The 25,744-nt window shown below is 41.0% G+C and overlaps 1 protein-coding gene and 1 pseudogene across 2 annotated transcripts in view; both read right to left on the bottom strand.

Annotated features, from left to right (window-relative positions):
* Ube4b (ubiquitination factor E4B) overlaps nt 1–25,744 on the bottom strand; it is a 123,179-nt gene that overhangs the window by 29,112 nt on the left and 68,323 nt on the right. For both annotated transcript variants that reach the window (XM_013034507.1, XM_013034514.1), the window contains exons 9-19: nt 25,344–25,458; nt 21,137–21,220; nt 17,534–17,590; nt 16,694–16,810; nt 16,508–16,606; nt 15,382–15,495; nt 13,665–13,863; nt 11,771–11,909; nt 2,639–2,738; nt 1,465–1,592; nt 602–700 (exon numbers count right to left, since the gene is read on the bottom strand). In XM_013034507.1, coding sequence (XP_012889961.1) covers nt 602–700; nt 1,465–1,592; nt 2,639–2,738; nt 11,771–11,909; nt 13,665–13,863; nt 15,382–15,495; nt 16,508–16,606; nt 16,694–16,810; nt 17,534–17,590; nt 21,137–21,220; nt 25,344–25,458 — 1,251 coding nt within the window. The remainder of the gene's footprint in view (nt 1–601; nt 701–1,464; nt 1,593–2,638; nt 2,739–11,770; nt 11,910–13,664; nt 13,864–15,381; nt 15,496–16,507; nt 16,607–16,693; nt 16,811–17,533; nt 17,591–21,136; nt 21,221–25,343; nt 25,459–25,744) is intronic.
* On the bottom strand, nt 3,799–25,734 carry LOC105997077 (annotated as a pseudogene).

The raw sequence follows: 25,744 nt of genomic DNA, 5'->3' as shown, positions 1-25,744 counted from the left end.
AAAAAAAAAAAAAAAAAATGGAAGTGGCGCTGTCACTCAAGTGGTAGAGTGCTAGCTTTGAACACAAAGAGGCTCAGGGATAGCACCCAGGCCCTCAGTTCAAGCCCCACAACTGACAAAAAACAAAACAACAACCATAAAAAAAAAACCCAAAAAATTTCCAGGCCTGGAGGAGGCAATAATGCTTGATAAGAAATGTACTCATGGGGCTGGGAAGGTAGCTCAGTGGTAGAGTGCTTGCCTTGCATGCATGAGGCTCTGGGTTCGATTCCTCATATAAACAGGAAGTGGTGCTGTGGCTCAAGTGGTAGAGAGCTAGCCTTGAGCTGAAGAGCTGAGGGACAGTGCCCAGGCCCAGAGTTCAGGCCCATGGCCAACAAAACAACAACATCAACAAAAAAAAGAAATGTACTCATTATCTTGCCCATGTAATTGTAACTCTTCTGTATGGTATTTTGACAATACAAATACAAATAAAAATAAATAAATAGAAAAAAAAATTCCAGGCCCAAAATAGAGAGTTGCAACAATGTTTACAATAATATGTGCATATTACATATAAAAACATATTAGAATTATATAATGTGTCAAAGGCACTTACTGAACAATAAAAAATAAAAATTCAGCAACATCTTCTACATAAAACTCAGGCAACGCTGCAAATACCTTGGGGACATCTGAATTTAAAGGCAGTGTTATGCTGTCAAAGAGGAAAAAAGAGCATAATTTACAAAATTAAATTATAACACATCAAAATATTAAATTATCATACTATTAATCAATAATATATTCCTTAAGGAAAGTATCCTAATCCTCTAACACAACCTGTAACAATTATACAGGTAAAGTAACCACAACTAGAAATGAATGAAGAGTAATGCTCAGGGTGTGTGAAATGTTTCCCCTTGTCTTGACTTCTTGTTCAAAGTTAGTGAAATAAACAAAATTAGAAGGAAACAAAAAGGTAATGGTCATTTTGTACAACAAACTAAAATAAGCCAAAAGAGCCACAAGTGTATTTTTTAACATTTTCCATTCCTATAAGGGGTGGGGGTCACTCTCACCAACAGTGACCTATAGACTTCATAATAAATATAAACACACAATAAAATGAAGTGATTGGGAATGTCCTTTGCTTATTCTCTGAATTAGCTGGGCATTTTTCCTGGATCTGTTATTTCCAGAATTAGTTTGTAATTTATAAACTTCCATTTCCTATAGCAAATTAAAAAAATAATATAGTCATAGCCTTAAAAACAGAAGCTAATATTCACCCCTCTGATAGCTGTTAACTGTAGGGAAAAATAGCCATTAATATAAATGAATTAATAGTATATAAATATAACCTTGAACCTGAGAAACAAATTCTTAAGAAGTTTTGGCTTTGTTATGGACTCTGAAGAACAACTGACACAACACAGCCCAGACAAGTAGAGACAGGCAAAGAGGAAAGAGCACACTCACTCGGGGTATGCAGGGTCCAGGATGCGGAGCAGCAGCTGAATGAGAAGGCCATAAAAATTCAGACATCTTCTCAGGAAGCTCTCGTCAAGTAAGCCAGCGTCAGCACAGGCCTTGCACCGTACCAGTTTCTGTGGAAGTAGGTGTGCCCCCACCCAGAGATTAGTCAGGAGCCAAGGCCCTCAGCGTGACTGGGCAGGGAACGGAGCCAGAGACCTAGGGCTGGCCCTGCCTCTCTAGCTAAAGGATGCTGGTTGGGTCTCAAGATCTTTCTTTTCCTGAGAAAAACAAAAGGTATGCCATGCAAACCACTGAGCACAGAGTCTAGCACACGGTTAGTGCTCAAGAAGGTTAGTTCTTACTGTCATATTTCAATAACTTGGGTTGATGGGGAAGCCCTTCGGGTGCCAGGACAGTTAGTGGAAAAAAGCCAGACAAATCACATCTGAATTCCAGCATCACCATGTATGAGCTGCCCGCTAGGGCTGTAATACTTACCTCAGAGAACTGTGTGAGGGTAACACACATATGTACATACACACTGACATACAGATTGAAACAATGTACACATCCCTGGGAACACATCTTAGAATATTTAGGAAGACTGTGCATCCAGTTAAGAGCCCCTAGTGTATTCCTTTTCTTGAAGCAGTCTAGCCTACTAGCACCCCTCTCCCCCCAACCCCAAATCCCTGAAATCATGAATTTGCTATCTTCTATGCTTTCCTTATAAAGGTCAGCCAGCATTTGTTTTTAGCTAAGTCTCACCAGAAAAATATTTCCATTCATAGTTAGGTTCTTCAAGATGGATCATTTTCAAGTAAGATTGAAGTGAGGGGCTAAGTAGAGAGATCTTTCCACAATGCCAGAAGTAGTACTGGAGTATGTGGGTGGGATCAGAAGGTGTTCTGCACACACAAGGAAGGGGTAGCGATGTTAATCTGAGATTAAGGAAAGCCCCTAAGAGTGTACATCATCACTATATATGCATGTGTATGTTCTGTATGAAAATTGAAATGATTACACATAGATTTACAAATGGCCTATTTTTATCTTCAAGTAAAATAATGAAAAAAATAAAACACTGCACTATTCACTCAGGGCACATACTCTGGCAGGAAAATTACTATTATTATTATAAGGCTAGTCTCTAATTATTCCAATTAACTGTACAAACCTTCAGCTGAGTTTTACAGCGTTTCAACATTTCACGATGTCTAGTTGCCAGGGGAGAATCTTTCCACTGGCTTTCATTATTTTTCAAATCTTCCACAGTCCTGAAATCAAAGACCAACAGTCAAATGAAGGCAACCACTGAGATCTATCCTATCTATTCATTTTGATCCTTTATGATTTTTTTGGGGGGTCTGGTCGTGGGGCCTGAACTCTGAGCCTGGGCACTGTCCCTCAGCTCTTCAGCTCAAGTGAAGTGGTAGGCTAGCGCTCTACCACTTGAGCCACAGCGCCACTTTTGGCTTTTTTCTTTTTGCATATGTGGTGCTGAGGAATCAAACCCAGGGCCTCATGCATGCAAGGCAAGTGCTCTACCACTGAGCCACTTTCCCAGCCCCAATTTATGATTTAATTGGTAAAATTTTTCTTCTTATTGGTTTTTAAAATAAGGATATGGGGCTGGGAAGGTGGCTCTGTGGTTGAGTGCTTGCCTTGCATGCATGAGGCCCTAGGTTCGATTCCTCAGCACCATATAAGCAGAAAAAGTTGGAAGTGGTGCTGTGGTTCAAGTGGCAGAACACTAGCCTTGAGCTGAAGAGCTGAGGGACAGTGCCCAGGCCCAGAATTCAGGTACCATGACTGGCAAAAAACAAAAACAAAACCCCAAAACCAAAAAACAAATAAGGATATGTCTTAAAATTTTTAGTGCTTTAAATCTGATGAACTGTAATATTCATAACATTCTCTGGAAAAAAGCACACCTTCCCTTAGCTTTCTGAGAGGGAGAATTTTTTTTTTTTGGCAGTTGTATACTTGAACTCTGGGCCTGGGCACTGGCCCTCAGTTCTTCAGCTCAAGGCTAGTGCTCTACCACTTGAGCCACAGCACCATTTCTGGTTTTCTGAATGGTTTATTGGAGACAAGAGTCTCACGGACATTCCTGCCCAGGCTGGCTTTGAACCATGATCCTCAGATCTCAGCCTCCTGCGTACCTAGGATGATGGGCATGAGCTACCAGCACCCAGCTGAGAAAAATTTTTTGTAACTAAACTTTAGTAAAACTAAAATTTCTTGATTGCCAGAGTCAAAGGCTATTTTACTAGAAGTCTTCCTTTTCTTTTCTTTTTTTTCACAAGAGCACAGATTTACTTTATTTAATTTTCATTAGTTTATATTCTGGAGGGGGTACAGCATCACACGGATTCTGTGTCCAATGGCCTTAGCAGGAAGGTTGCTTCGGAATTTGGCGCAAACCATGCCACTGTTTCCATGGGCACACGTTACCTTTCCCTAGATTACTCTGGTTTTGTTAGGTTTGCTGCCAGGAGTCACTGTGTTGTATTTTGCTTTGTATACATAAGCACATCTCTTGCCCAAGTAGAAATTGGTATCACCTCGGGCATAAATGCCTTCAATTTTAGAGAGCCGTGTGCTCCCTTTGGTTCCAGAAACCCTGCTTATAGCCAGCAAAAATGGCCTTGCACCATAGCCTTCCAGACATTTTGCCTTTTAGAAGTCCTGTTCCTAGCAGGCCTCTCCAAGAGATAGGAACAAACCAGCCCGATTTCTTCCTTCTGTTCTTTTTTCTTTTTTTAATGTGCTAGCTCTGGAGCTCAAACTCAGGGCCTTCGAATTGTCAATGAGCTTCTTTTTGCTCAAGGCTAGCACTAGTACCACTTGAGCCACAGCTCTATTTTTGACTTTGTCAGCAGTGGGGCTTTAACATGGGGCTCAGGTGGTGTCTGTTCCTGAGCTCTTTTTGCTCAAGGTGAGTGCTCTACCACTTTGAGCCACAGCACCACTTCCAGTTTTCTGGTGGTTAACTGGAGATGAATAGAAATAGAGACTTACAGACTTTCCCTGGGGCTGGTTTTGAACCACAAAAAAAAATCCTCAGATCTCAGCCTCCTGAGCAGATAGGATTACAGGCATGAGCCACTGGCACCAGCAAGTTCTTTCTTTTTTTGTTTAAGTTGGTCAAGGGACTTGAAATCAGGGCTTGGGTGCTGCCTGAGCTTTTTTGCTTGAGTTCTACTATTTGAGCCATAGCTCTACTTTCAACTTTTTTGGTGCTTAACTGGAAGTAAGTCTTATGACCTTTTCTGCCCAGACTGACTTCAAACCAAGATCCCCAGATCTCAACCTGCCCAAGTAGCTAGAATAACAAGCATGAGCCAGCACTGCCTAGCTAAAGATCTTCTTTATAACTGGCTGATCCCTCTGCATGGAATGCCCTTCCCTGAGATTATCTTTATGGTTTTCTCCTTCAGTTCTTTCAGGTATCCAATTGAATCTCAATATCAGGGAAGGAATAACTTCTTGCATCACCTAATATGCTTCTTAAAGATGAGTTCATTTTGTCTCATGACACTGTGTAGACAGTACTGTCTATTATCCCACACTTTTCAGACTTTTTTCTGTTGTCAGTATTTCTGCAGAACTAGACAAAGAGAAGGCCTCTAACTGAAGGCAGAACAACTATTATCAGGATTCTCCCATTGATCTTTGGGCCTATTTTTGTGCCAGTACCGAATTGTTGTTATTATAGCTCTATAGTAGAGCTTGAGGTCTGAGATTGTGATACTGCCAGTATTGCTTTCTTTGCCTAAAATTACTTTGGCTATTCAAGGTCTTTTGTTGTTGCATATGAATTTTTGGGTTGTTTTCTCCCAGGAGGTCACCATATTGATGCCGAACTTCGTGCGGATACCCGATCGGCATAGCGCACTGCAGCCCAGAACTCCTGGATTCAAGCGATCCTCTGGGCTCAGCCTTCTGAGTAGCTGGGATTACAGGCGCGCGCCACCCTGCCCGGTGCGTTGTTTTCTCTATCTCAGTGAAGGTCATTGGGATTATAATAATGGAGATTGCATTAAATTGCATAGATCACATTTGGTAATATGGTCATTATTATTCAAGAACATGGGAGGCCTTTCCAGTTCATGATGTCACTTTCAATTTCTTCTTTCAGATTTTTATAGTTTTCATTATAGAGGTCTTTTGCTTCCTTGTTTGGGTTTCTTTCTTTCCTTCCTGCCTTCTTTCTTTCTTTCGAGGATATTACAAGTGGAATTGTTTTCTTGATTTCCTTCTGGTGCTTTATACATTGTTGGCATAGTGATTTAAAAAAAAAAAGTTTTTTTTTTGCCAGTCCTGGGGCTTGAATTCAGGGCGTGGCCTCTGTCCCTGAGCTTCTTTTGCTCAAGGCTAACACTCTACCACTGGAGCCAGAGCACCATTTCCAGCTTTTTCTGTTTATCTGGTACTAAGGAATCAAACCTGGGCTTCATGCATGCTAGGCAAGCACTCCAACACTGAGCCACATTCCCAGCCCTGGTATACTGATTTTTGTGGGTTAATTTTGTGACTTGCTATTTTGCTAAAGCTATTTATCAGCTTTCAAAGCTTGAATGTCAGGATTCTTGTAGAGCAGGTGGCAGAGGGCATTAGCTGAGGCGACAGAAGCAGCTCCACTAAACACTAAAACAGCTTCCTTGTCAGGCTGGCTCAAAGAACATCTCTGAGAATCTTTTCCAGCTACTCCAATGATTCAATAAACTCAACAGTACTCTGATGACAAATCTTTTTGTTTATCCCAGATAAAGTGAATTCATTGGTACCAAAATCAAATAGAAATATAGTGGACAGAATAATGGCTCTTTCAAGATGCCATACCCCAATTTCTGGATAGAACCTGTGAATACATGGCCATATATGGCAGAGAACTTTGAAGATTGGAGGGTGATGAACCATTATATAGGGAGGTTACCCTGGATTATTTTAGGGCCCAATGTCATAACAAGGGTCCTTGTAAGAGGAGGAGGGAGTAAGAGTGAGGGGAATATAACAATGTTAGTGGTAGTCTGAGAAGAGATCTGGACATCTTTATGGATGAATCTGGAAATAGGACAAGGTCTTCATAAGTCAAGGAAAGTAGGAGGTTTAGCCGGATGCTGGTGGTTCACACCTGTAATCTAAGCTACTCAGGAGGCTAAGATATGAGGATCATGGTTTGAAGCCAGCCTGGACAGAAAAGTCCATGAGACTCTTATCTCCAATAAACTACTCAGAAAAAGCCAGAAGTGGCACTTTGGCTTAAGTGGTGGAGCTTTAGCCTTGAGCACAAAGAGGCTCTGGGACAGTGTCCAGGCCCTTAGTTCAAGCCCCAGGACTGGCGAAAAGGAAAGGAAAAAGTAAAGTAGGAGGCTTCTGAAAACTGGGCGAGGCAGGAACCACTCTCTCCACAGGGTAGCCTAAACTGAATTTTAGGACTTTTGACTCTAGAACTGTATGTGTGCTTTTTGAAGTCCCTATGGCGGTGGGCACAGAAATACACACAATGATACACATAACCACTGACACCATGTGAGCTTGCTAAGGAGGATCTCAAGTAGAATGGTATTCTGGGGTCAGTTTTTAACAAGGCTACCTAAAAATGATAAAGATCTAATTATTATTTGAGAATGAACACTGGTAGCCCAAGGTTCTGAGATGGAGTGGCTACTTTTGTTTGTGGCCAAGAAGTAGCTCACAGTTTTTTTTGTGATTAATTGGAGGTAAGTCTGATGAACTTTTCTGTCCTGGCTGGCTTCAAACCTTTAACCTCAGATCTCAGCTTCCAGAGTAGCTAGGATTACAGACACCAGCCACCAGCACTTGGTATAGAGTGGCTACTTTTAATTTATGCTGGAGAACGAACAAAAAGAAAATGATGGGTTTGAGGCTAATTCTCACCTCAAGAAAAAGTCACAGAACCAGGAAGTTTCTAAGAAGCCCAGTCTGTTTTTATAGCTTACCAAAGTACAACACAGACTAAATTCATACCCTTCCTAGACCTCCTACCTGAAAATCAGGGCAAAGGATAGAATCTCAGGAGTGCAAATGGAAGAGCATGGCATAATGTGGTAACTCCTTGTTCCGAAATCACTAAATCTTCTGAACCTTTCTTGCTGGCAGAGGAAGTTCCCACCACAACTCCCTAAGAGGACTGCCCCCATCACCTTCCACTGCCTCCAAACCACAACTAGAGTCAGATCAAGACCTGAGCCAAGGAGAAATTACAAAATCAATTCTCAAAATTATGGCAAAATCTGCTAATAAGTTTTATTAGTTTTCCAGTGTTGTTTTAATAACAAATTAGCACAAGAAGCACCACAATTACTGGTGGCAAGAAGTCTAAAATGAGTCAGCAGATGCTGATACTTCTGGAGACTGTAGGGAAGAACACATTCCCTTTCCCATACCAGCCTCCAAGATCAACCGCATTGCTTAGCAGTTGTGACCCCCCAAGCCACAATAATTTCTCTTCTGCTTCCATCATCACATCCCTTTCCTCTGACCTTCCCGCCTCCTTACAAAGACCTTGTGATATACCATGGGGCCTGCCTAGATCATCCAGGATCATCTCCCCATCTCAAGATTCTTTTTTTTAAAAAATAATTTATTTTATTTTATTGTCCGTCTCAGGGCTTGAACTCTGGGCTTGGGCGCTGTCCCTGCACTCTTCAGCTCAAGGCGAGTGCTCTACTGCTTGAGCCACAGCGCCACTTCCCATTTTCTAGTGGTTTATTGGAGATAAGAGTCTCATGGACTTTCCTGCAGTAACCTAGTGTAAATCATGCTGAGGTACCAGGTATTCCTCTAATCAGAGGAGAGAATTGGAATATTAATGTACATTTACCATATATGACTTGCTCAGAAATCTTCCTCCTAACACAATACACCCAACTGTGTCCTATGACACTTTTATCACAGCACTGACAAATACACCGGTGAGAGGCACATCAATATCTCAGAAGATCACAAGAGTGCTGCTACTAAGTAACATCTGCTACCATTGAAATGGGCCCACCAGAGTCAGTGGGACTGGTGTGGTGTCAAGATGGCCTTGCTGAGATGGAAAAACAGATAAACCTGAAATCAGAGTCTGAAAGCTGCACAAGCCTTTCTTAAAATCTAATGAAAGGGCTGGGAAGGTGGCTTAGTGGTAGAGTGCTTGCCTAGCAAGCTTCATGAAGCCCTGGGTTCAATTCCTCAGTACCACATACACCAAAAAAAGCCAGAAGTGACACTGTGGTTCAAGTGATAGAGTGCTAGCCTTAAACAAAAGAAGCTCAGGGATAGTGAGTGCTCAGGCCTTGAGTTCAAGCACCAGGATTGGGAAAAAAAAAATCTAATGACATTAGCAGGGGTAAGATAAAGTTAAAAGATCAATACACTTGGCCTGAACGATATATGCCAACAAGAAAGCATTGTTTTGGAGTGTCTTTAGGCTCTAAAGCATTTCTCAATAAATTTCTTTTTTTTTTTTTTCCAGTCATGGGGCTTGAACTCTGGGCCTGGGCGCTGTCCCTCAGCTCTCCAGCTCAAGGCTAGCACTCTACCACTTGAGCTACAGTGCCACTTCCGATTTTCTGGTGGTTTATTAGAGATAGGAGTCTCAGGGTCTCTCCTGCCCAGGCTGGCTTTGAACCGCGATCCTCAGATCTCAGCCTCCTGAGTAGCTAGGATTACAGGCGTGAGCCACCAGCGCCCGGCTCTCAATAAATTTCTAAAGATTTAGTAACTCAGACCTCAAGAGAACTTAGTTAGAAATCAATAACAAATGATGGCCAACCATGAAGAACCTGCAATTTAAACAATGGCCAAGTAAAAAATAAAAATTGTGAAATATTTTGAGCTAAATAAGTCCTGTCATACTAAAAATGTAGAATGTAGTCAAAACTAGGCTCACAGGAAAAGAGTCTTAAATGCAAGCAAGGTGGAAAAAAATAGAAGCATGCATCTCAAGAAAAAATAAAAGCACTAACAAAAAAAGATAATTAAACCAAGGCAGCAGTAAATATTTAAGACCCTACAAACAGGCAGGTTTGAAGCCAATCCACACAAACCCATGAGATGTTTATCTCCAATAAGCAAAAGGTAAAACTATAGGTGTGGTTCAAGAGGTAGAGCACCAACCTAGAGCAGAAAAACCTAGTGAGGGAGAGGCTAGACAGGCTTGAAGTTCATGCCCCAGTACCAGCACAAAACACACACACAGACCCTACAGACAGTGAAAAGATAAAAAGAACACCAGAAATGACTTTGGGGCTAGGAAGGTGGCTCAGTGGTAGAGCACTTGCCTTGCATGCATGAGGCCCTAGGTTCAATTCCTCAGCACCACATAAGCAAAAAAAAAAAAAAAAAAAAAAAAAAAAAAAAGCTGGAAGTGGCGCTGTGGCTCAAGTGGTAGAGTGTTAGCCTTGAGCTAAAGGGCTGGGGGACAGTGCTCAGGCCCAGAATTCAGGCCCCACGACCGGACCAAAAAAAAAAAAAAAAGAAATGACTTTGTAACAGTGTTTGGAAACCCCACATATGGAAAAACTGGTATAAAAATTGAAATGATGACCTAGCACTTAATCTATGATTAAAATTTCCACATTGTAAACTGTTAAGACCGGACAGCTTCATTGCAAAATTGTTACATTTAAGGAAGCAGTAACATAATTCATATACAAAACCTCTTATAGTATACATTAGAAATGTGAATATTCCCTGTTCATTTTACAAGGTGGGCAGAACCCTGATAGGAAAATCTGAGAAGCACCAAACAAGAAGTGAAATTTTTAAGTCAATCTTTCTTTTGAGCAGAATAAAAAATCCCGAAACTATTAGCAAACCAAATATCCAATGAGATACAAACATACTATGAAAATTCACTTTATTCCAGCAATGAAAAATTAGATTAATATCAGAAAACCAGCTGATACAATTCAGCAACACTAAGAGAATAAAGGGGGAAAAAAGATCTATTGTCCTGAGTAGATACGAATTCCTTTGATCTGAAAAGGTTTCCCTCCCCTGTAAACTGGATATGACAAATCTCAAGAAGGTTACAGGTCATTCCCCCATTATTCAGTGCTCCATTTTCCATGTATTCAGCCATGCTCAGTTAGTACAGCACAATAAAACTCAAAGTAAGACAAATATAGAAAGACAGACAGACGGGTCATATTTTGTTGTTGTTGTTGGCTGTGGGGCTTGAAGTCTGGGCCTGGGTGCTGTCCCTGAGCTCTTCTGCTCAAGGTTAGCATTCTACTACTTTGAGCCACAACTCTACTTAAGGTTTTGAGGTGGTTAACTGAAGATAGAATCTCAGGGACTTTCTTGCCTAGTCTGGCTTTCAATTGTGATCCTCAGATCTCAGCTTCTTGGGTAGCTAGGATTACAGGTATGAGCCACCAGCACTGGCTTTAGAAATATATTTCTAAGAAAACACATAATACATATAAAGGTTGACAGTGTCCAGGGTTTAATGTATCCACTGAGGGTCTTGAAACTTATTTCCTAAGAACAAAGAGGATCTAATGTATATTTTATTTAAAAAAACATAGTCAGTGTACTAAATCATAAAGCAAAGTACTGCCACCATTTACATGATTATGTGTAGAAGAATCTTAAAGAATCTATGAAGTAAATGCTAGGATAAGTACTTTTTAGGTGGGTAGGTATAAGGTTAAACATGTACAGATGTGAAATGTTCCTCTCACAGACAAAACTAATCTAAAAAGTAGCAGTGGCTTCAATTATTCTTTGAAATTCTATTCAAAAACCCTATTTAAAAAAAAGGGTTTCTTCTATATTCCCATAATTCCCATAATGCTGGTATTCGGAAAGAAATACTTGGATTGGTATAGAACAGTAGTGCTAAAGCATAAGAACAGAGGCTGCTATATGGCCATTTGGACTCCTCTTGCCACAGCAAACAGACCAAAAGGGGAAATACATGCTGGAAGGAATGAACTGTTGTGATTACGTGAGAAAACAAGGTTACTGTTTTCAAGTCTAAGTGGGTAGGGGGAAGTCTAGAAACCTGGAGAATCTCGGAAATGGCTCATGTGAAAGCCATGTCTAGTGGAAGGACATGGGAAGTTGGAACAGTCTCACCTAGGATCCAGAACTCCCAGGAATCAAGGTTTGAATCACTTTAACCAGCGAAGACTTGAGGACACTTAGGAATACAGACATGGCAGAGGAGGCAGATAATCCACTGTAACATATAAGCCCCACATTCAAATCCTCTGCACACAATGGCACTGCTCCCTTAGAAGAAGCAGAAGTAGGCAATGCCAGGACATGGCAACAAGGCACCTACCTATTCAGCTCCCGGATGGCGCGGAGTCTGCGGATGTAGCGACGACAACTGGGCAGAATAGAGAGGTGGTGAGCATGTAGGGTGAGAAAGAAGCATTCTGTGGGGAATTTTGGCTCAGAAAATGGAGGCTGGTCTCCATCTAGGAAAAATAACAAGATTCCCTAAGTCAAATCTATTCTTTTTTTTTTTGGTCCGGTTGTGGGGCCTGAACTCTGGGCCTGGGCGCTGTCCCTCTGCTCTTCAGCTCAAGGCTAACGCTCTACCACTTGAGCCACAGCGCCACTTCCGGCTTTTTTCTTTTTGTTTATGTGGTGCTGAGGAATCAAACCCAGGGCCTCAGGCATGCAAGGCAAGCGCTCTACCACTGAGCCACCTTCCCAGCCCCAGTCAAATCTATTCTAAGTATAAAACAATGCAAATATTTAGTTTAGAAAATTACTCTTGAATTTTCCAAAAGTTTAAGCATATTTTCATCAATTAGCAGGTATTCTATTTAAATGTTTATATAGATTTCTACTAACAGACTTTTATGGTACATTTTCTGGTGTACTTTATAAAATCATTCTCAATTTTCAGTATAAAAATATCTCAAATACACTAGCATTTAAGTACATAAATCTCAAAGTAGGGGCTGGGAAAGTAGCTCAGTGGTAGAATGCTTGCCTTGCATGCATGAGGCCCTGGGTTCGATTCCTCAGCACCTCATAAGCACAAAGAAAAAAGCCGGAAGTGGTGCTGTGGCTCAAGTGGCAGAGTGCTAGCCTTGAGCTGAAGAGCTCAGGGACAGTGGCCCAGAATTCAGGCCCCATGACCGGACTTCCCCCCGCCCCCCCGCAAAAAAAAATCTCAAAGTAGAACTAGGTTACATTAATACATTCCCCTGCATGTTTGTAGTTTCTAATTTTTCTCCATTAAAAATAGCATGTGTATGGGCTGAGAATATGGCTTAGTGATACAGTGCTTGTCTAGCATGCATGAAGCCCTGGGTTCTATTCCTCAGTACCACATAAACAGAAAAAGCCAGAAGTGGTGCTGTGTCAAGTAGTAGAGTGGATTTTGATATCTATTATTAAACAATATATGCTATGTTACCAATAGAGAAGATTAATATTATCATACCTTCAAAACACTCATATTTTACAAACATATTCATTCATCATGAAGTATCTAATGAGATTTTTTTTTTCTTGTTGCCAGTGCTGGGGCTTGAGGTCAGGATCTCATGCTCTTGCTCAGCTTTCTTGCTATAGTGCTCTACCACTTCAGTCACATCTCCAGTCCATTATTTTGCCAGTTCATTAGAAATACTGTCTCAAGAACTCTTCTATCTGGACTGGCTTCAAAGCTTGATCCTCTAGGACTAATCTTCTAAGCAGTTAGGATTACAGACATGAGCCACTAGCACCCAGCAGATAATTCTAAAATCAATCTATGTAATAACACAGTTGCTATCATTTAAATTTTTTTTTATAACTCAAAATAATACATTCCCATTCACATGTTCTATGTATCTGTTTTGGCCTAAAAAAGTAAGGACTTTTTCACTGTATAAGTATTTATTTAGTTAGTTAGTTGGTTGTGGGTCTTCAACTCTGGGCCTAGGTGCTGTCCCTGAGCTCTTCAGTTCAAGGCTAGTGGGGTTCTACCACTTGGAGCCACAATGCCACTTCTGGTTTTCTGGTGGTTAATTGGAGATAAGGAGTCTCATGGACTTTCTTTGCCTGGGCTAGTTTTGAAACGCAACCCTCAGATCTCAGCCTCCTGAGTAGCTAGGATTACAGGTGTGAGCACCTGCATCCAGCTTACATAAGTGTTTAGTGTGAACTTATGTCACAAATGCATCCAGGTAAAAGGCTGGTAGAGCTCATGACCCAGCAATGAACATGCTACTCACAAAGTTCACTCAGCCAGTCGTTCACATCCTCCATTGTTGCATTCACTCGCGTCTCATCATTAGGAAGTGTAATCCGACATCTTGGGTGGAATATATATGTGGGATCAACTGTTTCTAACTTGATTTTTGTACTTAGCTGCTGTAGTACCCAAAGGAAATTGAGCATAAATCCATCTGTAGATACCAATCTATCATCTGTCTGTGAAGTATGAAAAAAAAGTTACTTGAAATACCAATCTGAACACAAATTTTGGAACAAACACCACAGTATCCTCTAAAGCCAATAAGAGCACATGTGGTCACTGTCAATTGAGGAACATGACCCATGCTTCACGATGACCCCAATGGTCAAATGCTACATCATACTTTACAGGGGAGGAAACAAATGTCAGAGGATGTAAGCAATTAACCTCAAAGCCTCAAGATTAGTACGTAGAAGCACACTAAATGTTGTCCTTTTTATTTCCCATGAAAACCACCAGAACAAATAATTCTACTTGTTACCAAGTAATCCAATTAATTTCTCTAGCTGGTAGCATTAATAACAGAACAATTATAAGATGACTAACACCACCTAAGTGATTGCTGGTCTAACAGCTTTACAGGTGCTTCACCTACAGGGCAGGTATCACTATCATCTCCACTCAGTAAGTAGATGGGAAAACCAAGGCACAGAACCCAGGTCTCAGTTTTAGAAATGATAAGACTACCATTTTTTTTCTGCTTCTGAGTCACATCATTTATTGTTCAATATTTTTCTTTTTTTTGGGGGGGGGGGTCTGGTCGTGGGGCCTGAACTCTGGGCCTGGGCGCTGTCCCTCAGCTCTTCAGCTCAAGGCTAGCACTCTACCATTTGAGCCACAGCGCCACTTCCGGCTTTTTTCTTTTTGCTTATGTGGTGCTGAGGAATCGAACCCAAGGCCTCAGGTATGCAAGGCAAGCGCTCTACCACTGAGCCACCTTCCCAGCCCTGTTCAATATTTTCAATTTTTACTTTTAAATTGTTATTATAAAGGTGATGTACAGAGCATATATTAGTTTATTAATAATGTAGGAAAGGGGGCTGGGAAGGTGGCTCAGTGGTAGTGCTTGCATGAAGCCCTGGGTTCGATTCCTCAGCACCATATAAGCAGAAAAAGCCGGAAGTGGTGCTATGGCTCAAGTGGTAGAGCGCTAGCCTTGAGTTGAAGAGCTGAAGGATAGCATCCAGGCCGAGTTCAGGCTCCACGAAAATGTAAGAAGGGTGCCCCTCCTTTTGACCTGTCCACTCAGACCACATAGCCCCATTCTCAGCCTTTATTACCAAAACTACTGTACTTATGACCTAGTAACTGGCCTCCTTGAGTCTGCTCCAGACTTCATTTTGCACTCACAGATTCTCCTTACAGTCCTAATATATGAGCCCAATCCCAACTCCGTGACTGCACTTTCCCAGCCACAAAAAGCCCATTGTGTACGGGGGTTGCACCAAAGCAGCTCATTTCCACCTTGGTGCCTTATAGTCATCTAGAAGGCTTTTTTCCCCCCTAACTTTACAATGGCTGGCTCTTTCCCATCAGTCAGGGCTCAATTCAGATGTCACCACTTCAGAAAAGCCTTCCCCAGTACCTGATCAAAAATCACAACTGTACCTCCTATCTGGTATTCCACCATGAGCAAGTCATGGTAGAAGGGATTTAGGGAGCAAGTGAAAGCAAAAGTGTCTCAGAAACCTTACCTGCATCTGTGCTTTCTTTATATTGGCATTGACGACAGCTGCCATGTAACCCAGGGCGGCTTCACGGGTTTCACCATTCAACAGAACGCTATGCAGAATCTTGAAAAGCTCTTGCTAGATTATTTTTTAAAAGAAGACAAACAAATTAAACTCAGTAAGACCGTGGCCCAGTTCCTACATTCTCTCTTCTCCCACTTCTACTCACTTCAGGACAGTTTAACCACATGAAGTGTACACATGAAGACACATATGAATGCACCCAAGATGAGACAATAGCAGAAAGGCAGTGTGTGGCATGGAGGTGAGTAGTTATGGTTTTAATGAAACTTCTCAAAACTCTGCCTTGGGCAAAGTAAAATGAATTTGGTTACCCCAAACTGTAAGTCTTTACTTTTATGTTTCGGAATTGGAGACAAGTTAGATTAGTCTACATGGGTAAGTAGGTGAGCAAGGGATTTGTACAAACTAATACCTCTCACTCAACCTAGAAACTTAATGACTAAGGGCAGGCTACAGAGGTAATGTAGCCACTGCTAACAGAGGAATCACAGCATGGGTGTAGCTATTACCCAAGACATGGACAGCTGGGGATGGAGCTCCTTTGACTAACATGCACAGGGTCCTGTGGTTAATTCCCAACACAAGCAAATCAGAAAAAGACACAAATCATTTATACATAGCTTATGGTTTTTTTGTTTTTGTCTTTTGCCAGTACTTGAACTCAAGGCCTTACACTTGTGAGGGCTGCTAACTTAGCTAGTGCATATCTTCTTCAAAAATATCTAAGGGACTTTTGTTGTTGTTGGTCATAGGACTTGGGTGCTGTCCCTGAGATTTTCTGCTCAATGCTAGTGCTCTACCACTTTGAGCCACAGCTCTACTTTCTGTTTTCTGGAGGTTAATTAGAGATAAAGACTCTCATGGACTTTCCTGGCTGGGCTGGCTTTGAACCATGAGTAGCTAGCCTCTTGAGTAGTTAGGATTATAGATGTGAGCCACCAGTGCCTGGCTCTAGGGGCTTTTTATTAGCATTTGGGCATTGACAGCAACCTGTCTACAAAATAAGTAGGAAGTTCTGTACTAACAACTCATCTTTCATCCATTCATTCTTCTTCCAAACACCTACCCTTCCCAACTCCAAGTAATGCTGTAGTGATTGGCTGACCACACGGGTGTTTTCCAGGGTAATGGCAGGACCTGAGAAATATTTTTCCACCACTTTAGCCTGGAAAGAGAAAGAAAACACTGAATGAGCCCAGGGTGAGAAGGAGACTGAACAAAGGCGGCAAATCTGAGTAGCCACTGGACTTACATCATCTTCTGCAAAGACTGAGAAGCTAAAGAAGGCCCCCAGGTAAGACAGTCTCTGCAGCTCCCTCCCGGAGCCAGGGCTTAAGGACTTCGGCAACCACAAGGGCAAAGAGGCAACCTAGACACAAGGAAAAGACTGGTCACGCTGCTGAGCAGGAAGCAGGGAAGAGGCAGTGGGTGATGTTCTCCACATCTGGTTCTGATCACCAGCACAACGGTTGATCCTGAACATCTCGAACACAAGGCACAAAGGTGTCAGGAGCCCTGGTGGAAGTTACCCACCTCAATGGAGGGAAATCCTCCAACTCTACATTTTCACATTTATGTTTCAAGATAGACTTAGACAGTATTCAAAAAAAAAATCTGATATTACCAAAGGATTCAAATAAATCTCCCCATAGTACCTGTTATGCTCTAGAAAATACTTATTCTCCCTAAAATAATAGTAGTAAAATACTTCATTCCAAGAAATGTCATATATAATAGCAGTTGGTGAGAGCCTCTGATGTATTTACCTCTACTTACACCCAAATGCCTTTAAGAGAGGTTTTTTTTTTTGGGGGGGGCTTTGGTCGTGGGGCCTGAACTCTGGGCCTGGGCGCTGTCCCTCAGCTCTTCAGCTCAAGGCTAGCGCTCTACCACTTGAGCCACAGCACCACTTCTGGCTTTTTTCTTTTTGCTTATGTGGAGCTGAGGAATTGAACCCAGGACCTCATGCATGCAAGGCAAGCGCTCTACCACTGAGCCACCTTCCCACCCCTTAAGAGAGGTTTTAGTTGCTATTATTCTGTATTTTTACAGGTTCAGTGGCAATGTGTGAACATATCAAGTAGAAACTTACCAAATTACACACAGGGTGTGTCTTTCCAAACTTAGTTTCACAGAGTTCACCTAATGCCTAAAAATAATATAAGAAAGAATTAGATCAATGTATTGCTTCTCAAAGTGCTATCCTGTTATCCTGTGTAGCAGCAAAGGACAACTTTAACTGCTACTCTCAAACATATACATTTACTCTATGATGCTATCAGACTTAGAACTTTTTGACTTCATAAGCATTTTATATGCATGGCATTCCCAGCATTGGCCAGCCTGAGCTACAGTTAGTCTCTATCTCAACAAACAAACAAACAACAGCAAAAACAACACCCAATAAAGCAAAAATATAACCCAAACTACAAACTACACACTTTATTCTCAGACATAACTTCTGCTGATATTTTTGTTAACTTTCTAAACATATTCTATAAATAGATTTGAAGAAATAAATGCACTTAGGATTTAAATAGTGATCAAGCTGGGCAAGGGTGGACATGCCTTAAACTCTAGCATTTAGAAGGCCAAAAAAGAAGTATTTGAATTCAAGGCCAGCCTGGGCTGACTTTATTTTTATTAAAAAAAAAAAAAAAAGGGCTGGGACGGTGGCTTAGTGGTAGAGCACTTGCCTTGCATGCATGAGGCCCTAGGTTCGATTCCTCAGAACCACATAAGCAAAAAGAAAAAAGCCAGAAGTGGCGCTGTGGCTCAAGTGGTAGAGCGTTAGCCTTGAGCTGAAGAGCTGAGGGACAGCGCCCAGGCCCAGAGTTCAGGCCCCACGACTGGACCCCCCCCAAAAATAATAATTTTTTTTAAAAAAAAGCAAAAAGACAAAAACAACTAGAATAAAACAGGAAGCAGCAACACGTTTGGAGGGAAAGGGTAATAGGCTGGGCACACAAAAGAAGGGCATGAGCAAATATCATTATATTCATTGTATATTATATAATGATTATGTAATAATTAACTTGTGTATAGGGATGGGAGGGGGGAAAAGGAGAATGATAGAAGTGTAACATTGACAAGAAGCACTGAATTCATAACATGTAATTCTAACTTCTTTGTACCAAAAAAAAAAGCAAGCTATCAACTCAGAATCTTTTTTTAAAAGCATGACGGTTTCAAGCTATGTGGTATTTGTAAAAATTCCAAGTGTTCTTCAGTGTTCCAATCATTCTCTTCTTAGAGAATTATGATGAGCACTTGTTTTAGAGGTAGGCAGTTTCCTGAAATTCAATCAAACAATACTGAGGAAATGGTGCTATGGCTCAAGTGGTAAAGCATTACCCCTAAACAAAAAGAGGCTCAGGGACAGTACCGAGACCCTGGGTCGAAGCTCTACAGCTGACAAAAAAAAAAAAAAGAAAAAGAAAAAAAGAAAACAAACCAAACAATACTGAGTATGGACTCTACTTTTTGTCTGGTTTAGCCACAACTAAGTTGCTAAATAGCTAAGGAAGCTTTGGGTGGATGTTCAGCACTGATGAAACTTAGTAACTAATATATTTTAAACTATTGTTTGTGATGGTGCACACCTGCAAGTCCAGCCTCTGTGAGGCTTAGGGAGCTAGACAGAAGTTCAAGTGCTTACTGTCCAGGGCAGAGCATCACAGACTTCGTTGCACATCAGGATCATAGGGGAAGCCTAGAAAATCCTGCTGCCATGCTGTGCCCCCTATGATTTAAATCACAGTGCGTGGGGCTGGGATAGCATTTTAACTTTTAACATTTTAACTTTTACCCTAATTGTTGTTGGCTTTTTTGAGTTTCTAGGGACCCTCCTACTTTAGCCTCCTGAGTGCTTGGGTGATTGTCATGTGCTACCTTACACAATGGCAACAATATTTTTTAAAGAACCCTAAGTGACTCCAAGTATGACACAGTAGGGTTCACTGAGCTGGAGAAAAATCCCAATTCTTTCTTTCTTTATCTTCAGTCCTGGGGCTTGAACTCTGGCCTGGGCACTGTCCCAGGGCCTCTTTGTGCTCAAGGTTAGCATGCTATCACTTGAGACAGAGTGACAGTTCTAGCTTTTTCTGAGTAGTTTATTGGTGATAAGAGTCTCAGACTCTCCTGCCTAGGCTGGCTTTGAACCACAATCCTAAGATCTCAGCCTCCTGAGTACCTAGGGTTACAGGTGTGAGACACCAGTACCCAGCCTCAATTATTTCTGATTTGGTTCCAGATGTCTTCTCTTCATGCCTCTCACTATTGTTCTCTCTCACTGAACTCTCCCTATTGTACAAACATCAGTATGGCCCAAAATAAAATTACTATCTACAACAATGGAAGCTTTTATCTTTTGACTGAGAAGGACATTTTGTTGGTATCTGACACTAACAGTTCCTCACTGAAACACTAAGCTAATTCTACCAAAAAGTCAACAATTTCAGAAGGAATATTTACATAATACAGTGATCATCAATATAGACCAAATATCTCACAACTGAACTAAATCGGATTAGTTCACTTCCTGTTCTGTCTGCCACAAGTGCAATGGGAAGAGCTCTGTAGCATGAATCCATTCAAAATTATTTGTTTAAAAGAATTCCTTGTCACTTTCTCATTTCCCCATGTTTAAGTGATATGATGATGGACTTGCTTTCGAAAAAAAAAAATGCACCTTTTGTACACACCTTGGTTGTACCATCATCACAGGACAATTCCTAACTTTTTTGATCTGGTGTGAATTCTGGGGTGCACTGTGAGCACCTTAATGGAAGGTGTTGTCTCATAAGCAACTGTGATCCAGCACTAATACAGAACATGCTCAGGAAGTAAACAGACTCAAATCAGTAACGAAACACAGTAATATATATATGTTATATATTATATATAATATATATGTAACATATAATATAATATTATATATAATATATTATTATATATAATATATAACATATATATGTTATCAAGGCCTCAATTTACACAAGGTTGCATATATACATACAGTAAACTAATTTCATGTTCTGACATTTTGTCCTTATTTCTAGAACTTGAAAAAAATAAGCTCTGTTTATTGCTTCTCTTAGTTTAAGAAAAGCAACTGCATTACTTTAAAAAATATTTTTCTTGTGCTGGTAGTAGGGCTTGAGCTCAAGGCCAAGGGGTTGCCCCTAAGCTCTTTCAATCAAGGCTGACATGGAAATACTTGTGCCACAACTTCACTTCTGGCTTTTTTAGTGGTTAAATGGAGAAAGAGTCTCCCGGCTTTGTTTGCCTGGTCTGGCTTTGAACCACCTTCCTCAAAATTTCAGCTTCCTGATTTTTAGGCATGCGCCACCAATGCCTGGCTACATTACTTTTTTGAAAAGCAAAATTTTATCACACGCCAGGTATAGTAGTACATGCCTGCAATCCCAGCACTCAGGAGGCCGAGTTAGGAGTATAGTATGGTGAAATAGAGCCCAGTCAGCTGACGGCTGCCTAGGGCTGGGAGAGGCAGATTGTGTCCCAGCTGTTGTTTTAACTCAGCTGCACACCAGGCACTGCATGGCCAACATAACCATTTCATGTGTGCAATGGAAAACAACATTATTCAGAGACCTGAAAGAAAAACTCAGTTAAAGTAGTCAGAAAGAAAAACATTTATTCAGTGTACTAGCATTTTTTTTTTTTAAAGACTTACCATAAGGGGGTATTTAAAGTAGTCACTATCAAGTGAGCACTCTTTGGCAGCAAGAGCCAGGCCTTGTAAAATGGGAATAAAGATCTGTAAGAAAAGAACCCAAATTACGAACAGAAGTCAAAATATGCACATAATGTGCATGCGCCCACACACACACAAATAGGAATCCTGTTAAATAAGGTTCTGTATCTAAATATGCAGGCCTTTTCATTCCTCTTTGAGAAAAAAGCTTTTCTGCACAGTCTGCAGTGGTCTGTAATTCAGACAGTGTGCTGACCTGTCCAGCAAAGAGGCTAACCACAGAGAAATACAGCTACGGTTCCCAGAAGAGGATTTTGATGAACACTAGTATCCTGGCAGGACTTTCAGTAATACAGCAGAAAACCACCAATATGGACATTAAGCCTTGCAGGGGTCTTTGCTCTTACAACTCAATTCTGCACATCTCAGCAACTACGTTCTTAATTACCAAGCATCTATGATCTGTAAAATATTTAAAAAGTCTTTCTCTGTTTACTACTTACACTTGAGAGCAGATATACCTGATAAATGTTCAATTTAATAAGGAGCAAAATTTATATAATCATCTGATATGAAAGCTTAAGGGCCTCAAATTTACTTTTCCATATTTATCACTAACACTGGGTAACACTTCAAGATTTTCTTAGCACAATGCATCGCCAAACTTCACAATCCACTCACTGAACTGCTTTTTCAAGGAGCTGGCTGAGAGTCAAGGCTAACAGCATCAAGCAGAAAGTGTAAACAGCAGCGGACAAAGTGAATTACAATAAGTTTTAAAAGGGGTATATTAGAAAACTATTAGAAACCCTGACAATTTCCTTTTCCTACTAATTTCATCCCATCCTACTTAAAACTTTCATCACAAGAACACAGCACCAAAAAAGGTGCCGTAGATTACAAGTATCTGTGGAATGTCTTGAGATATAAACATAGCACTGGAAGAGATCAAGCTAGTCTTCACCACTCAAACAATCAGGGTAGAAGTAATGTGCTTTCAAAAGCTAGTGAGAAATGGAGCCCTAACACTCAGTGTGAGTGTGAGGAATGCCAAACTGCAATCAAGAAGAGGCAGACAGACCGGAATCCCAAGAGTAAATTTCACAACTGGTCATCCAGAAAAACCTCTAAGTATGGTTTTGTTTTTGTTTTTTTTTTGAGGAATGCTATAAGTACCTTTACACTTTCTATTGGCAGTATCTTTCTTAGGCAAGATTTAATTGTTAATGAACAAAATATAACTATACAAAGTACTTTTAAATAATAAAACATTGACTAATATTTCTATGATCTCCATTTGTCTCTGTGCCTGTCCTGTGGCTTGAACTCCTGTGGCTAGGATTACAGGCGTAAGCCACTAGTGCCCGGCTATGCTCTCCTTATCATAAATAATGCTTTATTTTCAGACCAAAACCTACTAGCACTAGAGAAAACATGCTATATCTATTCATGCTCTATTCATACTAAATTATGGCTGTTCTTTATTTCTGTTTACATGTGTACAGCTCTCAATCATTTAAAGGAGGTGAAAGTTTTTACTGTAACACTGAATAATTCATGATTTCTGCATTGTGCAATAAAAAAGGTAAAATAGTGTTTTTTCTCTTCAGGAGCTCTATTTCACACTTGACAAAAATTCATCATAAATGCACTTCTGTGTATCAATGATGCCTGCCTATAATCCTAGCTACTCAAGAGACAGAGATCCAAGGGTCATTATTTGAAATCGTCTGGGCAGACAAGTCAGTGAGACTGTCTCCAATTAACCAGCAAAATGCTCAAAATAGAAATATAGCTGGCTCAGAGGGTAGAGAGCCACACTGTGAGTGAAGAAGCTAAGTGAAAGTGTGAAGCATTAAGTTTTAGTGCCAGTATTGGCACATCTACGTACAAACAAACAGAAACCACCTCATGATAACATAAGAAAAGACAGAGTGTTTAGTTTTTTTTGTGGTTTTTTTTTTTTTGGTCTGGTCGTGGGGCCTGAACTCTGGGCCTGGACACTGTCCCTCAGCTCTTCAGCTCAAGGCTAGCGCTCTACCACTTGAGCCACAGCCCCACGACAATGAGTGTTTAAGTGGTAAAGCACCCTGAGTTGAAATCACAGAAGGGGATGTGGTTCAAGCATAGAGTACCCTGTTTACCAAGATTGAGGCCCTGAGTGCAAATCCCAGTGTGGGTGGGGGAGGAGGGAGGATGAATTTCAATTTGAGTTATCTTAATTTTACCCCAATTATAAAGACCAAAAAGGTCATTTCATAACCTCAACATATGTTCATGAATACTATAGGTATTATATGGATGGCCCTTTCAGCTACTTACTGTGCTGATAGTACACAGTAAAAAACTACTCTGGGTGCCTGTTTTGATAAAGTATTCTAATTAATGCCCACTACAACCATTAAATTATGGGCACTTCATTAAAACTTTCCAAGACCATCACTTGTTTTCATGAGACTTGGCTTAGCATTTTTTTTTCTTCTTTTTTTTTTTGGTCAGTCATCGGGCCTGAACTCTAGGCCTGGGCGCTGTCTCTCAGCTCTTCAGCTCAAGGCGAATGCTCTACCACTTGAGCCTCAGCACCACTTCCGGCTTTTTCTGCTTAGGAATCGAACCCAGGGCCTCATGCATGCAAGGCAAGCACTCTACCACTGAGCCACCTTCCCAGCCCCCTTGGCTTAGCTTTTTTTTTTGGGGGGGGGAGGGGGATGGTCCAGTCGTGGGGCTTGAACTCTGGGCCTGGACTCTGCCCCTCAGCTCTTCGGCTCAAGGCTAGCGCTCTACCACTTGAGCCACAGCACCACTTCTGGCTTTTTTCTTTTTGCTTATGTGGTGCTGAGGAATCGAACTCAGGGTTTAGCTTTTGAAAGAAGAGTTCACTCTGTTGCCTTTATGCTCCTATAAGTCAACATGACTATCATGAAAGACAAGTGCGGGGACTGAGTTCTAGAAAGATTACAGAACATTAGCAGGCCTTTTTATTCCCTTTAAAGAATGTTAAAATCACAATTCTTAAGAATTTAGTCTTTTTTTTTTTTTATTTGCCAGTCATGGGGCCTGAACTCTGTGCCTGGGCACTGTCCCTCAGCTCTTCAGCTCAAGGCGAGCGCTCTACCACTTGAGCCACAGCGCCACTTCTGGCTTTTTCTGCTTACAGGGTGCTGAGGAATTGAACCCAGGGCCTCATGCATGCAAGGCAAGCACTCTACCACTGAGCCACCTTCCCAGCCCCGAGAATTTAGTCTTAAAACCAACAGATATAATACTAGGTATAAACTAGTTTACAATGGTGTCATGTATTTCTGATTACAACTGTTGTTTCTCTAACCACACAAAAAAGGGATGACTAAGTAAACTGTAAGAAATTTTAAGAAAAAGCAAGGGAAAAGTACAACTGAGTCTCAGCTTGTAGGAAACTCAGTAAACAGTGAAGAGATAACATCTTCACTTGCCTTTACAAAATGAGATATCAATACAGTATGTAAATAATTAGCAAATAAAACACAAACAGTAAGATGTAACACATTGCTTCCTAGTTTGGATCTATGTGAGCTAATATGGTTATTGCATTACTAATCTCAGATACTCAGACAACCAACTTTTAGTACTGCTATGTGGAAAATGTACATTGTCTTAGGGATGTGGCTCTTGGGGTGTGTGTGTATGTACACTGTCTTAGGGATGTGGCTCTTGGTATGTGTGTGTTTGTTGGTCCTGGAGCTTTAACTTGGATTGGGTGCTGTCCCACATTGTCTTAGAGATGTGACTCTTGGTGTGTGTGTATGTGCCCTGAACTTTATTTGCTCAAGGTTAGCACTCTACCACGTGAGCCACAGCGTTACTTCCAGCCTTTTCTGTGTATGTGGTGCTGAAGAATCAAACCCAAGGCTTCATGCATGCTAAGCAAGCACTCTACCACTAGGCCACATTCCCAGCCAGGACTTTTATATTCCAAAGCACTTAACATAGACCTTGTTTGAAAGACTCAATAACTGAATTGAGCACCTGATTTGAAAACTACAGCTGTTAAATCCAATTTTCTCAAAAAGAATCTTGGTTGGTCTACCCTTGAGCAAATAACAAGAATGCTGGAATGTGGGAAGAGAAATTTCAAATATATTTAGGTATCAGCTTCAGCACAGAAGTACTAGGCTAAAAGTGCAGTAGAAAACTCACATGACCATACCTGCTTGAACACTTCTTCATCCTGATGAGTGGTCCTCACCAGTTCTTGAATGAAGCCGTATGGGAGATTCCTGCACAGCATGTAGGGCACAAGGAAGGACGGCTGCTGCATGGATCTGTGGACCCACAAAAGCCAAAGGCTACAATGAAGTGATCTCACAATGCAGAACAAATACAAGCACATGGCAGTACCACCTGCCCAGTCAGAAGCCAAATCTGAAATCTCCCAAATATTCTGTACAAGTTTTAGACAATGAAAACCTTTCTAACCAGTTGTAGTCATTTTTTGGTCTTTTAATGAAGTGCTATAGAAATTTCAAATTTTTTATTTTCCTTCACAGTCCATTAAAAATGTAGCATTGGGTTGGGGATTTAGCTCACTGGAAGAGCACTTGCCTGGCA

The sequence above is a fragment of the Dipodomys ordii genome, unplaced genomic scaffold (genome assembly GCF_000151885.1).
Source record: "Dipodomys ordii isolate 6190 unplaced genomic scaffold, Dord_2.0 Scaffold6, whole genome shotgun sequence".
NCBI lineage: Eukaryota > Metazoa > Chordata > Mammalia > Rodentia > Heteromyidae > Dipodomys > Dipodomys ordii.
Note: the sequence above shows the minus strand (reverse complement) of the source record. Positions and strands in the feature narration are given on the sequence as shown.